The following is a 16,522-nucleotide window of genomic DNA, read 5'->3' on the forward strand; positions in this document are numbered from 1 at the left end:
TGTATCAGTTGCATTGCTAAAGTTTGCAAAGCTTGCAAAGTGAAATGAATTATACCTTGTTGAAGTTGGCTGTAGAGTCATGGCATTACACTATAATAAATACACCTCAAATATGAATTGCCTCTTTAACTGTGCTCAGTGTCTGAAAATGTAATTTGTGTTCACAGATCTCAAAGTTAACCACTTAAATAAGGGCAACATTAAGTTACACAATGAAAAATTACATTACAACAGCCAAGCTTGGTGAAAGTAACATTCGTTGTTGTTGTTGTTTTTATAATTAAATAAACTGTGATTCAAATTGTTTTAGTTAATATTTTACTTTTGCAAACCATTAGTACCATCATTATTTTGCATTCAAGAAATATGCCAGACTTGATTGTGTTAATCTATCTAGTCTTGTAAAGTCATAGTTTAGTGTACTACTGAATATGACTGCCAAAATTGCCTTCTCTTCATTTGCTGAGCCAGTCTTGCTTGTTTCATGGCTCGAGCATCTTCAGTCTTCCAGTGCTCCCACTCAGCCCACCCACACACATCTGAGCCATGCACCGCGCACTGTGCACTCACTCAGACAGTGCACATGCCTTCAGATTCACAGAGGAAACTGCTCTCAAATGTGTGCTGCTCTCTCTCTAGAAGCTTGCTGTCACACACACAAACACGCACGCACATGCCCACCTCCCTGCAGACGCACACTGCCAGCTGCACTGATAGGAGCCACTGTGGTTTTTGCACACAGCACCACAGCGCTGCTTCTTCTCTTCTCTGAGCTGACATTCCTCCTCCTCAACATCCCCCGTGAGTTTTTTAGATTCTCTTTTCTCCTACTCAGTCCCAGAAGGGCCACGGCCACAAACTCCTGTCTCTTTGATAATAGTGGGTGAACAATCAATAACTGCACACCTCCAAACATAGCACGCACCAGCCTGGAGCTGCAAATACAATTTAGAAGCTTCAGGGCAAAGATAACCCTAAACAAAAAAAAACTCTTGTCCTTTATTTAATGGACTGTGGGGGCAGTGTGCTTGATCAGTTTAACTGGTTTCTCAGACAGTTAATCAGCATGAAGAAATATGACTGTCCTCCCTTGGGTGATAATTATACTTGAATAAACTGGACAGAACAGCAGGGGGCACAATTATCTACCTTGAAGCTATTTTTGCACAGCTTGGATGAGAAGTTAGCCAACATTACAAAGTGATAATGACTAAAGATCTCATTAGGTTTCATAATTTCTCTGCAAATACGTTGATATGATACATTTCCCACAAGGTCGTGTTTTCTGGGTGAGTCATATCACAGGGCCCCTCTCTGCTCCCACTTTCATCTTCTATTGACTGAAAAGTGTCCCCTTGATTTAGAGAGTCCTGGGAGATGAGAGGGAGAGGGTGCCAGTGCTTTTACCCAGGTCAGAGGTGAGAGGGCGCAACTTTGATGGTCAGCTCCACAGATGTCTGACTCAGAGGAGGGTGCATTGACAGACAGCAGCTGCTCCTAGTCTTTTTGTTAAGGTTCACTGTTTCCCGCCTCTGCACTGAAATGCTTTCTTTGTAATCATGAAAAAATGCTTATAATAAATACCAAAACAAAAGACTGATTTATCAAAGTGGGCGGGATGACACATTAAGACTCACTGGTCAAAACAGAGCTGCTTCAACGTTCAAAACAAAGTAAGGCCTACTTGTCAATAACTATACTTTGGCAATAGCCTTTGAGACAGAAAGAAGACCCAGAGCTACTTAATCTTATTGTCACAGCGCTATGTTTACATGCCATCCACAAATCTGATCATTATCTTTTGGAATGATCAGATTACTGAAATATTACGTAATGTGGCAGAAAACAAAAATGAAAAAATATACATAATGTTAAAGATGGAAAGTTATTTTACACTTTATTGTACTGCAAAATACAACAGCTATTCTGAAGAGCTATTGATTAACAGTAACCAGAGGGTTTTGATTATCAGATTTATTTTTTGCATGTAAACCACACCACTATTCAGAACTAAATATTATATTATCTGAGTATTCTAATTAGCTTTTTTTAGTGGTCATGTAAAGCAATGTAACCTCACTTAGAACACACTCTGGGATCACATGGTATTTATGATAACAGGAAATGACAACAATTATGTAATTAACCTGAAATCTACTTGGCTTTTAGAGTTCTCTGAAACAGCTATATACTTGTAATACCAAGGCTTCTATGCCACCTATGGGACATCTTTGTAATGACACCACATGTAGCCCAGCAGTATGTTTTCTTTACAGTTATTGGAGCATGAATAATGAAGCTGTAAAGGTATGTGGAACACATAATAGATGTGAGTTCATTTTAAGGCACTTAAAATATGTTGAAAATTAGTAGATAAACTAATGAATAAGTTGATTGTCACAAACCTTTTAAAGCAGTGAAGTGAATTATAAGATCATCCATTTCAGTTTTGATTAAAAAAAGATAAACTAAAGTAGTAGTTTTAGGGCAACATTGTGGTAAACATCAGTCTGACAGGGGTCCACACACAGTGCACACACAGTTGGCTGTTGTGACTATGGTTGCGACTGGGGTGCTGGTGAGTGAGCTGTAGAGTGGGGCTCAGTGTGGCTAAGCAGAGGCCAGAGCAGGCAGTGGCTGGAGGAACGTGCCCGGGGTGGATAAACCATGTTCACTAAGAGGGGAAGGGACTCTGCCCGGGACACAAGATGAAGGTGGAGAGGAAGACCACCTCAACATCCACAGAAACTTACACGGATATACCTGCTTTTCTGACATTGCTGGGCCTGCTTCTGCTTCTCCTGTCAGGTAAGAATGCAGTAAGCATAATCTGAGTCCAGCTCTATTCAAACAATAATGCAGTAACTATTTATCTAGTTTTGTCATGGCTTTTGCATACTATGGAAGTTAAAAGCTAAATATTTATTGTTAGTAACTTCAGAGATTTGAGTATTTTTCTTTGCATTATGTTCCCTTAAGTAGTAACATAGGGGAGAGCACTGTATCACAATGAGACTATCCAACTAGTTAATTTGAGTTTGGGGTGCATAGTGTACCTTTAAAAAAAATGTGACAATGGGATTACAGTGATCAGACAAAGAAGGAGGAAATGCAATGGGAAGAAGTTATAGAAAATATAGATTAAAGCAAATGTTTTAGTTTCACAAGTGTGATTTGTATTAAAACAGTTGGGGGCTGTTTTTTGTGGAATCACTGGGTTCTGTGTCTATCCCCAACTTCACCAGTGACAAAGACGTTTTCTCTCACACACTCTCTCTCCCTCTTTTCAGCAGAGGAAAGTAGCTCCAACAATCATGCCCTTTGTCTCATTGCCTTGGCAACCCTGGTCAGGCGGACCAAATGGTTGCTATAGTGACGAGGCGATGCCATGCAAAACTGCCTCTCTGCAGAGAATAGTGAGCAGAGTCTCTCCCTCTCCCTCCGTCCTATGTTGTTCTTTCTACCACATTCCTGCTAACAGTAGGATCCCCACTCAGGCCCAGTGTTTTGGCCTCCATGTGTCCAGCCACACTGATTTATAGGAATGCCTCTGTGAACATAATAGCTTTGCTGAGTTTGGTTTCCAAGACAAGGTCTGTAAAAAGAATGACATGTGGCCAAGTCATCACTTTACCAATAGGCAAACTGTAGGAGGTGAGGGACCACAAATCACACTAGGGCAAACAACACGTCACTCTAATTTGAGAAACATTGCTGCAGATGAGATAGTTTGGCAAAATTAAACTGTTAGATTTGTAGGCTCATGCTGCTGCAACTAAATAAAAGTGTATAAATAAACAACTATGAACGTAAGTCACACTCTTTCCACTATTTATGTCAGGGTATATTTGTATTTTGTTAAAGTAATGCATGTATCCTGTCCTCTACCAGAGGCCTGGGAGCTTGAGAGTTCTGCGCAGTATCTTTGCTGTTCCCAGTACTGCACTTTTCTAGACTGAGATGTCCATTGTTTTTCCTGGTATCTGTTGAAGCCACTCTTCCAGTTTGGGGGTTACAGCCCCGAGTGCTCCGATCACCACAGGCACCACTGATGCCTTTACTTTCCAGGCTATATATATATATATATATATATATATATATATATATATATATATATATATATATATATATATATATATATTATTATTATTATTTTATTATTTTTTTACTGAATATCAGATGTCTAGTCATTGTATAAAGTATCCAACCCTAATGTTTCCTGAACCAGCTTGTACATTTGCTTGTTCCTTTGCTGTGTTTGCAGGCGAGGTGTCCAGTGTGAATGTGACTAGCCAGTCTCAGGTAGTGAGAGGCACAGTGGGCAGAGAAGCCCTGCTGTCAGTCAGTTATTCCAGCAGCAGCACAGACAGACCTGTCATTAAGTGGCAGCTAAAAAGAGACAAGGAGAAGCCCATCACAGTTGTCCAGTCTATTGGCACTGACATCATTGGAAACCTGAGGCCAGAGTACAGAGACCGCATCCTGGTGTATGAGAATGGCTCTCTACTGCTCCATAACCTGCAGCTGTCTGACGAAGGCAGCTACGAAGTGGAGATCTCCATCACAGATGACACCTTCACTGGGGAGCACTTCATTGAGCTCACTGTTGACGGTACTGCTGCGTTTATGCTCTCTGAGTAATCAAACACTGAGGGGGAGTGGGGGGCCGTCAGCGCAATGACTGCTCCATAGTTCAAGTAATGTCATTTACTTTAGGAAACTATTCAGGAATGAGTCATTTAACAATATATTCAGGAATAAACCTATGATTATTATGCTTATACAACATCCAGAAACATCACCTACAATTTATGCTTTAATGGTATAGTGCTAACACTCTATTAAGCCTCTGCCATAAAACTTAGATAGTAAAACAAACAAAATAGGCGTATGATTTTACATCAGTATGTTTTTATTCATTATTGCTATTGTAATATAAGAAAAAAAATACTGAATGTTAAATGTTTTTACTCCTGCCTGCCTGTGTCATCAGTTCCAGTGTCCAGACCTTATATCCAGATGATGGCTTCCTCTGTGTTGGAGTACAGCGAGCACTTTAACCTTCATTGTTCTCACGATAATGGCACAAAGCCCATCTACAGCTGGGTCAAAGGAGGCAAAGTACTGGCCAATGACTCACGACTGATGCTGTCACATGACCAGAAGGTGTTGACCATCTCTCGTGTCCTCATGTCAGATGATGACATCTACACCTGTACAGTGGAGAACCTCATCAGCAGTATGAAGAGCCCTCCAGTCAGGCTTACAGTCTATAGTAAGTGAAAGCAACACAATCATCAAACCACAGTCATTTACATTTACACCTGACTTGAGTGCAACCATGCAAGCTCAAAGTTGTTGTTACTAGGCAGGAGTTGAGCCACATATCACAGACAAAATGTGCATCCACTATTAAAGAGAGTGCAAACTGAAAAAGGTGAAAGCTGCCCTTAGTAGAACCAAGTCATCCTCAATTCATTAATCCTGTATTGTGTCAGAGAACAAAAACAGCCATTCAAACTTTCAGTTTCATTTACAAAGTCATGTTGGAGCTAACACACTTCAAAGATTTGTTAAGGAGCTACAATAGTGTTCCATTAAGACTTGTGAAAGTTAACTTATGCAAAGTGATTTGTGAACAAGAAAATCAGTGTGAGCTGTGAAGGCCTCCTGTTATTAACACACAATTCTTCTTGTTCTCTATTCCCTTCTTTCTTTTTTCTCCTCTTTTTCCCTCTGGTGTAGGACGGAGCTCGCTATACATCATTCTGTCCACAGGAGGTATATTCCTCCTAATCACCCTGGTGACAGTGTGCGCCTGCTGGAAGCCATCCAAGTAAAAGCCAGTCTATTCTCTCCGTACCCCATTCTTATTCACCCTTTTTCTGGTTTGCTGTGAGGTAGAGCCTGACTATATGAATAGAATCTCAAGTAGTTCACTCATCTACATCATCGGTTCTGTAAACTTTTCTGTTATTTGACAGTGCAATTGTAAGAGTGTAACTGAGTATAATTATGTGTTTCAGAAAGAAGCATCGACCCGTCCCCCAAAGAGCTCCTATCTATGTGGAGCAGAGTGAAAATGGTCATGATGGTGAGTTATTAATGCTCATCAAAAGAAAGAAAGCATTTCAAATCAAGCATTACTTGTTTTCATTTTCAGTTGATGTAGTGCCTAAGCCCAGCACCCTTGGTAGAAGGAGTCCCATGCCTTTATATGTTCTCAATGAAGATGTAAGTGACTTGTTTTGTTTCTTTTAACATTTCAAATGATAGCTAAATATGTGTTATCTAAATACTGTGTGACTATAGGAAGTTATACCTAAACCAAGCACACTTGGGCGAAGGAGTCCAAGGCCTTTGTGTGTTCTAGCAGAAGATGTAAGTTCATTTTAAAACCAGTTCTTTTTAATTGTTATGAAGTGTCAGACTAGACATTGTCTAGTGAGCTTATGTGTGTTTGTGAACAATTGTAGGAACCTCTTGAGTGCTTAGAGGAGCGTTCTAGTAACGTTATTCAATCAGAAGATCTCCCTGCTACATTTGTCCCAGTTCTGCCTCCCCCCAACAGAAGTGGCCCCATATGGACCCCTCCACGTCGCTACCCTCGCAGCCCCTCTCCCTTGGCACAACCGCTGCCCCTGTCCAGTCCTCATTCACCTGGCTCACCCCAGCGCGTCTTCAGTCCCATCAGAAAAGGTCGGCCTCCAGTGAGCATCCCCACTAGCTCCCTGCCAGTGGAGCCCGAGGGTTCTGGGCATGAGTCTTCACACACTGTTCAACAGCAATGACTGTACACAAAAGATGTATGTATAGTTTATTAGACATTATGCACAATTTAGAAATATGTCCACAAGTAATATTGTATATTTTCTATTATCTATGCACTATATATTTGTAGTGTTTGAATAAATAACATTACACTGTTCACCAGCTGAATGGTTATTTTTTTATTTATGTATTTCTTTTGCCATTTATTTATGCAAGTTTTGATCTTTTAGGTTAATATTACAAACATGATAATAATAATATGTCAATTATAGTAATAACATCAGATGTACAACATTATTCGTGCATCTCTTAATTCTGCCCACTAGGTGTCGATATCTTTCTTACTAATTGATATATGACCATTTTTTTCGCTTCTGCAACATCCTGCCTGCAGCTTGTCTTTTCGCAAGTCACTAAAATCTGCTGTTTGTTTGCCTCTACACATGTGAATGCTACTGATGAAAATCTAAGTGTTACAAAATGCATATAATGTAGCTCTTTGCATGAATAATTTGCATGAACCCAGGGCGGTTGTGCCTCCTGGAACCAACAGTATAAAAAGACAACTGCATTGTAATCCTGTACAGCAGGCAGTAGTGATTATATTGTTTCACTCAAAATATTTAATAATTACCGTGAAAATACAGGTCGAGCTCTTTAGCATTTCTTTGGTTGATTGCGATTGAAAAATCTCCCCACTAGAGGGAACCAAACTTCACATTTTAGTTAGTGATTTTAGTCAGTATTATATTCATCAATGCTATGCATTCAAACACACTATAATCTATCAGGATTCATTGAACCTTTTTCCTTTGATCTCAGATGATGATATAATATTTATTTATACTCACAGTTTATGATTTATACCACACATTTGATTGATTAAAAAGAGATGAAAGGCTTTTCTATTCTGTTGGGGAGATTTGCAGGCTGCAGTCTCTGATGCACAGAGGCAGTAGTCTGTTCCACATCATTACCAGGATAATGGGGTCCTTTCAGGTGTGCAGATGGACGCCTTTGTCATTAAAATATGCACTGTTTCATTTTTGCTTTAATCTACCAATGCACCTTCTGCTGAGATGTGAGACAAGCAGCTACCAATCAAAGCAGCCAGTTTTGATCCACTGTCTTTATTCTTTTTGAATTAGGTCTGCATTCACATACAGATATATTTGAAGGAATACACTTACGCTCCCAGGACATGTTATTCTACATGGGTGTTGGCAAATTGCAATCCAGTCATTTGTAAACGTTGTACTGATTTGATTGTGTTTAGTGTCCCATGTGTACAGAAAAATAATGACAACTTTGCAGAGAGAAGCATTGTACTTGGCAGTAATTAAGCTCAGGGGATGTGTGCGTCTGCTGTCTGTAGGAAATAGGTGCAAAGTGAGAGTCCACCGATGATGCTTGTATGATGCTCCCTGTCTTTAATTAATGATCTGATCATGCTTTTTAAGCCTTCTTACTCATATCCTGTTCACACTGAGGTCATAATCCCAATAGGCTGTGTTTATTGGAAAGCTCCTTACAAGTCACTTTTATTTTAAGGAGAGTTAAGATATAGGTCACCTCTTCTTATTTTAGCTATCTATTTTTCAGTCACTTTTTTTTTTTTTTTTTTAAATATGAGAGCCTGTGTACATCTCATCTGTGTATGAGTCTCACCCCCTGCAGGACGCTCTGTCTACTCTGGAGAGCAGCTTCAGTGACAGACTGATTCACCCTCGCTGTGTGAAGGAGAGGTTTCGCAGGTCTTTCCTTCCTGCTGCTGTCAGACTTTACAACAAACACTGTTAACACTGAACATGTGCCAGTCAATTATATCCATGTGCAATTATTTGAAGTCTATTTTTAAATAATTTTTAAGCTATTATTTATTATCTGTGTTACCTTTTCCTGCTGTTCTGAAATTGCGCGTTGCAACACTGGAATTTCCCCACTGTGGGACTAATAAAGGCATATCTTATCTTATCTTATCTGTCATGGTAATTACAAAAATATACCTGGACATAAAGAGTCAACCCATAGAGAGGCCAAGCAGCCGCTGCAAGCCACCATGTACATACGTCATGGCATATGTTTATTTCATGATTGCCTGTGTTTTAAGTACTGCTGACAAAAATACACTCAAAATGGTCCTGGAGAGTTCTTCTGGTGAACTCATCTGACCAAACCATCTGGTCTGCTCCGGACAACAGTGAACATGAATGAACATGACATGAACACATGCAATGTACACACGTTTAATAAGCACTAATCATTTTCATTACTAAAAGAACTACAGTCACATTTAGCACAAGGACCGCTCTTTAATTGAAGTGGACATTGTCCACAGATTATTATTAGCTGCATTTTGAGTGTCCTAATCAGTTTTTTTTTTTATTTGTAGTTCCAAGATTAGATACACTTTTACCAACAGAAAATCAAGATGTCAATCAGGTACCACTATAAATGATGATAAATTAATCTCCTTTAACTGACTAAAATAGACTATAGGTAATTGGTCTGTGCCTACAAGTAAAAGCAATGCCCCTCTTAAAATAGGCTTGCCTTTTTAATTCTCCATAGAAACTGTCCCTTGGCAACCTGTGGAGTGGCAGTCATCCTGATAGTACTCCATAGTGCAGCGGCTGTGTCATACAAAGCCTCTATCTCCTCCTCCATCACTCACAAGCTACCTCTCCTTTCTCTCCTCTCTCCTTCTCTGTCTCAGTGACTCTCGCCCATAGGTTCAGGATTGGCTGTATCCTCAGCAGCAGAGACGCTACCTGCACTGTCAACAGAAGAAACTTCACTGACAGTAAGTTATGCTCAAGTTATATAAGTTAGGATGTTGTATGTTTGTGAATATCACATTTAATAAAAAAGATACATTGCTCATTTTTAAATTGTTTTCAAATTGTATTTGGTACAGTTAAATCTGACTAGGTACAAATCAAATATTTTATAAAATATGATAGGACAAAAAGAAACTCTTGGTTTTGTTGGATGTTCAGCGCTGCACACCATCGCCAAGTCCGTACCAGTGTAAGAAAGGGGAGGGAGGTCAACATGGGCTCCAGCTCCTCCTCCTATGCCCCTAAGACCATTTACCTGGATGTGGATGGAAAAGTGCAAAAGGTGAGAGGGTTTGAACTTCTACTATTAAATATAACATTTAACGAACGAACATTTAAAAATGAGAGGAATGTACATCCATTAAAAAATATTTCACACGGGGCAGCTTTGACTAATAGCACCGATATCCTGTTTTTGTGTCCTTGGGGAAGACACATTCATCTTCCCTGTTGTAGAGACTGTAATCTAAAATGTGCTCATGTTAAACTGTAATTGCGTGGTTGAGTATAAAGTATTGGACAAGAAATACAGTAAAATTGTAGTTAAGCTTTTACAAAAACATTGAAGCTGATGCCTCACGTTAAGGCACTCCTTTTAGTTATTTCCTTTTGATGGATGTTTGATGGATGAATTAAGGAACATAAAAATTTGCCTAATTCTCTACTGAGGAATCTATACCCAGCATCCAAATCTTTAAATTTCCATGTAATGTCACAAATTAAATTTGTGACATGGTCGTTGAGTGGCTAGCACTCACACAGGTGCAACAGGCCTTTCTGTGCAGAGTTTGCATGTTTCTCTGTGTCCGCGTCTGGCATCAGCTCACAGCTCCTGACAGCTTGTCTCAGCAGCATTGAAAATTAATTTCCCTCACAAGAGATTGTTTAAGTACACCTTAAATTACAACAACACTCATTCATTTAGATGCATACATCACTGATGTACACATTACTGCTTGTTATTCAAGATATTTAGCTTTTGACAAGTTCCTCAACTGGTAGTGTGTCATGATGAACTGTTGACTTCACTGCAATTAAATCAATTTAAACAGGCATTCCCACAAGATAAACCTAGTGGCTCAGAATAGTCCTGACAGTGTGGAGTAGGTGCAGGTGTTAATGACAGGAGCTCACACTCAGTCACAACTCATCACACTCATCTATGCTGCATAACATGACTTTTTAAATTCACCTTGACCAAAACAGCCAATTTTCATTTATGTGGAAGGTGTATTGTATGATGTGATATCCAGCGAGGTGATGTTAAGAGCTTCAAGTGCAGAAGCTGGTGGTGACACATGTCGACTCAAGAGGGAGGCTGTGTGTTTGTCTGCTACACCTGCCTTCTTCAAGATGCAGCATGTTTGTGGACAATGACACACCAGAACATCCCATTATCACTAATCCTCTATAGACAAGTTGCCATGCACCCAATGGCACTGTTTGCATAACCCAGGTTGGAATAATAAATGTTTTGCTCATCTTATGACAGGACTAAATAAATACTTGGGTCTTATTTTTGTGCATATCCACAAGTAGAGTAGTAGCAATATAAATAGATCAAGTATATTTTAACTACTCATTAAAGAGTCAGATATTACAAATGTTAAGTGAATAGTTTAACTCAGGGTGACAAAAAAAGGTGGCACACATTAAATACAATGTGAAGAATTTATCAAATAAAATAGTGTACTGTACTTGTGAATATGTTGATAATGTTACTTATTATGTACAGTATGTAGACACTTATTTATACAATTTGTAGTAAATGCATTTAAATAATGCTGAAATGATTATTCATTGATTTTTCATAATATGCTCTTATTTATTCATCTGCACCATAGATCATATATATAAATTATTATCATTTTTATTTTATACAGTCTATGGACCAAACAGATGTTGGAGTAGAATTTAACTTAAATATATACTTGTTGAAACAACATATTTAAGAAATTTATCTTTTACTGTGAGTGGGGTTTGTTCTCATTTTATGTACTGCTACTTTTCTTTCATAAAGTATGTAGTAGAAAAATGAATAGTCTGTGTTTTACAGGTGGTGTTCAGTCGACACTGCAGTCCGTGTGACATTAAGGAACTGCTCTGTTCCTCCTCCAACATCCCCAGGTCTGATTCTCATTTTAATTTTGACTTTAAAACATTTGAATGCAATTGCACTGCATATGTCACTCTTTTTCATAGGAATACAGCCATTATGGTGGTTGACCCAGAAGGTGCCTTGGTGTCTATAGATCCTACTATGCCCACCAACTCTCCTAAGTAATAATTTAATCTTTATTAAATATTTATTATGAACTTGTTATATATTTTTGGCATATAAGGAAACTCATAGGAATTATATTTTATTTATATTTATATTTTTTCTACTCTACATATAATGCAATATATTGCATGTTATGATAATAATATAATTTAACATAAACAATTTCTTGCTATTGCTTCTGAAAATAATAAAGCAATTCTAAATGTCCTACAGTTCATTGTATAAAGTGGTCCCTCTGTCCACTGGTCAACTTGGAGGTAATAATACTCTTTCATATACTAGTTTAGTTCTTGTAGCCATGCATGGACTGTATTGAATGTTGTATTCTGTGCATACAGAGAAAGAGGACATGTTTCAGAACGTGTTATCCCAGGTTGCCGAGCAGTTTAGCAGGTAAGATCTCACTTCACGTCCATGTTATGTTATGGTTGAAGTCTTCTTACATACCTCACACTCATACCTGACACTGGCCGGCTTTTCAAAACATCCTCTCATAATCCATTCAGCTCTGTTTCCCACACGTTATTTCACTCCTGTCCTGTCATTCCACGCAATCAGTTGCTTTTCTCTCACAGGGCCTTTCGCATTAATGAACTGAAAACCGAAGTCACCAACAGGCTGGCTATGCTGGAGAAGAGAGTGGAGCGTATGTGCTGACTTATATTCTAAATCATTGGCAAGTTCGGTTAAATATATGGCATAGCCTTAATGCTGTGTTGCGTTGTTTCAGTGGAAGGCCTTAAAGTGGTAGAGATTGAGAAATGTAAAAATGATTTAAAGAAGTTACGAGATGAAATGACTTCCAGAGGGGGTGGAAGGTCAGATAAACATTGAGCGTAATATTATAAACAATATAAATAATAATAATAATTACTATTAATTGTTTTTAATTCTAGAGTGAACTGTCCATGCAAATACAACTTTGATGATGGCAAAAAGGTCACTCCTCGACGAGATGTCCCTAACTATCCAAAGGTCCTTTCCAAATTATTTACTTTGATTTACTTGGACAATACTAGTAGCAGTATCTAAAATTGTGTTTTTGTCTGCTTATAGTACACACTGTCTCAGGAGACAGTGGAGGCTCTAAAGAAACCGACATTCGATGTGTGGCACTGGGAACACAATGAGGTTTGAAGAGATACTTTTATATTGTGAGCTGCATCGAAAGAATTGTGAAACTGATGTCGCATGCTACAGATGCTGAGCTGCCTGGAGTACATGTATCATGACTTGGGACTGGTGAAGGAGTTCAACATGAATCCCATCACACTGAAGCGTTGGCTGGTAAATCTCTCTCTCTCTCTCTCTCTCTCTCTCTCTCTCTCTCTCTCTCTCTCTCTCTATATATATATATATATATATATATATATATATATATATATATATATATATATATATATATATATATATATATATATATATATATATATATATATATATATATATATGTAATTGTTGTTGTTTTTATTATAAAAGATCTGCAACTAATGTTTCAATATTTGCAGCTGGCCATTCAGGAGAACTACCGCAATAATCCCTTCCACAATTTTCGTCACTGCTTCTGTGTTAGTCAGATGATGTATGGCATGATTCACCTTTGCAATCTTCAGGTAACCTTGACTTGTATCTTGTACATACCAGTGACAGTGAAACGTGCCTTTGTCATGCATTTCTCTTACCTCCTGTTATTGTCCAGGAGAAATTGACTCTTACAGACATGGGCATTCTCATGACAGCTGCTGTTTGTCATGACCTGGACCACCCTGGCTACAACAACACGTAAGACTTCCTCCTGTTTCTTTGTGTTGACACACGCTGATGCCCACTGACCCCTGAGTGTTTTGACATCCTTTGCACAACATTGTTGTCAATGAACTGTAAAACTAGCTCTGGGAGAGATCAGGTATGCAAACAATCAGATCAGGATGCTCTCTATGAATATGGACACGTTAAGGCCTCTCTTATCTGCAGTGATGTATATTATTCAAGGATCTAACCACTGAGCTATGTTTCCCACCTGCCAGGTACCAAATCAATGCACGTACAGAGTTGGCAGTTCGTTACAATGACATCTCACCTCTAGAGAACCACCACTGTGCTGTGGCTTTCCAGATCCTCTCTCTTCCTGAGTGCAACATCTTTGCAAATGTGGATCCTGAGGCCTTCAAACAGATTCGACAGGTGAAGTTTGCACAGAGCCCACACTACAATCCAGCTAAAGTCTGCCGCTACTTCTTTAACTGTGCTGTTTCTCTAACCTCACAGGCCATTATAACACTGATACTAGCTACTGACATGGCCAGACATGGAGAGATACTAGACTCCTTCAAGCAAAAAGTGGACAACTTTGACTTCACCAATGAAGAGCATGTAACATGTGTGAGTACGATGCCACAGCTCACTGTAGTGCACAATACGTGTAATACAAGCACTCTTCTATATTTGGGGTCATGCGCACTGTGTTAGTATAATTGGAAAAGTGCAGTACACATTAGACTGAAAGTGCATATGTTGTACTGAGTTGTGTCTCCAATGGTTCCAGCTCAAGATGGTTTTGATCAAGTGCTGTGATATTTCCAATGAGGTCAGGCCCACAGAGGTCGCTGAGCCCTGGGTTGATTGCCTTTTGGAAGAGTATTTTATGCAGGTACAACAAAATGCTAATCTTTTCATTTTTAGATGAGAACAACTACAAAAGTAAACTGACTTTTTTTTTTTTTCCTTTCATTTATCTTATAGAGTGACCGAGAGAAGTCTGAAGGTCTGCCTGTGGCGCCCTTTATGGACAGAGACAAAGTAACAAAACCCACAGCTCAAATTGGGTTCATCAAGTTTGTTCTCATCCCAATGTTTGAGACCGTCATGAAGGTATTATTGACTATACAGAAAACATATCATGTGCCCAAAATCTTTTCTTTTGAGTAAGTTATTTTTGTTTTGGCCAGCTTTTCCCACAGATCGAAGAGATCATGGTTCAGCCTTTGAGAGACTCTCGTGATCATTACGAAGAGCTGAAACAAATCGATGATGCCATGACAGAGGTAATACTATAGACATGTTTAGTGTTCTCTTCTCATGTGTCAGTGCATTTTTATTTAGACATAGTTTAATAACTTTCATATAGAACCAAAAACAAAGATTTTAATTAATGTCTAAACAGATTATAATGATTGTCTTGCTTAAGGCAACAATTGCTTACACTGGAACAATGTGTAACATGCTGTAATTTCTCAGGCTTCGGAGTTCATGTTCATGTGCATTGAGTTTGTGCTTGTGGAGGAGGTGTCTAGGGAGAGGGAGGTCTAGGTTTCCCTTCTCCCACTCCAGCTCTTAATAGATTAAATATGCTACAACATTTCTGGCAGACTTTGCTCTCTAATCTTATCCTAAACTAAATGTACATAGCAAAAAGCATAGCAAAATAGTATATTTCTTTCACAACATATACAGTATGCTATTTGGCTTCTTTTTATTGTTTAACTTCAGACATTTCTAACATTAACACGTATTCTATGGTGCACATCAATAAATGAGAAAACTGGAAAGTAGTTAATGTACATGCAATCTTCGATATTACATTTAAAACGAAAGATAAATGTCCTTTTGGGTATTCTAAATTCATGACATAAATTAAATATTTCCCTTTCAAAATGAAAGAAATAATCACATAAACAGCATTTATTGATGTGTGCCTGAATATGTTCACTATAGCACTTGCTAACATAAAGGTGTGTCTTTTGTTCAATGAGGCACAGAAGAAAAAAACTGAAAATATGTCATTAGGCGGGAAGAAGAAGTAAACTGCAGTGAGTGAGTGCAGTGGTACATGTGTAAGTAAAAGCCTCAGTAAGCATGGTTGTGCTTTAACAGTACCTTAGGAGTGTTTTCTCTGCCTCCCTCTGTCTATGCTCCTATGCCCAAGCCACTTTCCTCACTTTGGATTCAAATTAAAAACATACTCTATTAATCATTCCATTTTCAACTCAAAGTTTCACTCAAAATCAAAATCACAAACTAAGAACCAAAGTGGTGAAATGTGTTTATTAGCGTGCCTCTCCAGAGTGACAAATTACAGTATAATTACCTAGTTCCCTCGCACTACTAACCATTTTAACATAAAACAGACATAGGTTTAGTTTGACAAAGTTATATTTCTAGCTCCATCCTGTGGCTAATTCTCTGCCTTGTTTTGTTGCAGGGGTCTTTTGTCAAAGCCCTGAAGAAGTGATTGAGATGTCGGTGTCAGCGGCTTGGTGCTCTGCATGGTGAAAATGGCAAGCAGAGCAGGGGCGCGCAACGGGAGACTTCTTGGCTACATACTGAACTAAAGTTAGGCATCAAGGTGGCATGTCTTGAACTTTGACTTAGACTTTTGCACTGGATGTAACAGAGAGCGACCTCCTGGCCTCTATATTTATGGTGTTCTTGCTGTATTGGTTTTATAGCACAAAAAAGTTGGAAAGGTCCGGTTGTTCTAAAACAAACTTAACTTGGATGGTCATATGTAGATGAATGCAGCAATAGTTTTGATACTAAATCATTATTAAAACCAAAGTGGGGGGTGTTTTAGCTCCACTGTAGTAATAAGTAATAGGTCACTATGAAGTTTGCGCACAATGAACAC

At 38.7% G+C, this 16,522-nt stretch overlaps 2 protein-coding genes across 2 annotated transcripts; both read left to right on the forward strand.

The window, feature by feature from the left end:
* The first annotated feature begins 2,708 nt into the window (after positions 1-2,708).
* hepacama (hepatic and glial cell adhesion molecule a) lies at positions 2,709-6,791 on the forward strand. Its single transcript, XM_055166691.1, has 7 exons — positions 2,709-2,808; positions 4,265-4,612; positions 4,994-5,275; positions 5,746-5,836; positions 6,027-6,094; positions 6,164-6,234; positions 6,477-6,791. The coding sequence occupies exons 1-7, from the start codon at positions 2,709-2,711 to the stop codon at positions 6,789-6,791; spliced, it is 1,275 nt and encodes a 424-aa protein (XP_055022666.1).
* A 3,034-nt stretch (positions 6,792-9,825) lies between these two features.
* On the forward strand, positions 9,826-15,698 carry pde9ac (phosphodiesterase 9ac). Its single transcript, XM_055147710.1, has 18 exons — positions 9,826-9,894; positions 11,668-11,738; positions 11,814-11,891; positions 12,109-12,152; positions 12,234-12,288; positions 12,471-12,541; positions 12,626-12,713; positions 12,792-12,870; positions 12,952-13,026; positions 13,096-13,182; positions 13,404-13,508; positions 13,595-13,677; positions 13,923-14,079; positions 14,164-14,277; positions 14,441-14,545; positions 14,638-14,766; positions 14,844-14,939; positions 15,648-15,698. Exons 1-18 carry the CDS (start codon positions 9,826-9,828, stop codon positions 15,696-15,698), a joined length of 1,557 nt encoding a protein of 518 aa, XP_055003685.1.
* The last annotated feature ends 824 nt before the right edge of the window (positions 15,699-16,522 follow it).

This window comes from Boleophthalmus pectinirostris, unplaced genomic scaffold (genome assembly GCF_026225935.1).
Source record: "Boleophthalmus pectinirostris isolate CB_2022bp ecotype Guang Dong unplaced genomic scaffold, ASM2622593v1 HiC_scaffold_9, whole genome shotgun sequence".
NCBI lineage: Eukaryota > Metazoa > Chordata > Actinopteri > Gobiiformes > Gobiidae > Boleophthalmus > Boleophthalmus pectinirostris.

What these genes read in the sequence shown, in the direction of transcription:
- hepacama (XM_055166691.1), top strand. Translation starts at nt 2,709, where the DNA reads ATGAAGGTGGAGAGGAAGACCACCTCAACATCCACAGAAACTTACACG. An exon ending in GCTTCTGCTTCTCCTGTCAG is followed by an intron (nt 2,809 to 4,264) that starts GTAAGAATGCAG and finishes CTGTGTTTGCAG; the next exon opens with GCGAGGTGTCCAGTGTGAAT. An exon ending in GCCTGCTGGAAGCCATCCAA is followed by an intron (nt 5,837 to 6,026) that starts GTAAAAGCCAGT and finishes TATGTGTTTCAG; the next exon opens with AAAGAAGCATCGACCCGTCC.
- pde9ac (XM_055147710.1), top strand. Translation starts at nt 9,826, where the DNA reads ATGGGCTCCAGCTCCTCCTCCTATGCCCCTAAGACCATTTACCTGGAT. An exon ending in ATGCCCACCAACTCTCCTAA is followed by an intron (nt 11,892 to 12,108) that starts GTAATAATTTAA and finishes AATGTCCTACAG; the next exon opens with TTCATTGTATAAAGTGGTCC. An exon ending in ACTTCCAGAGGGGGTGGAAG is followed by an intron (nt 12,714 to 12,791) that starts GTCAGATAAACA and finishes TTTTAATTCTAG; the next exon opens with AGTGAACTGTCCATGCAAAT.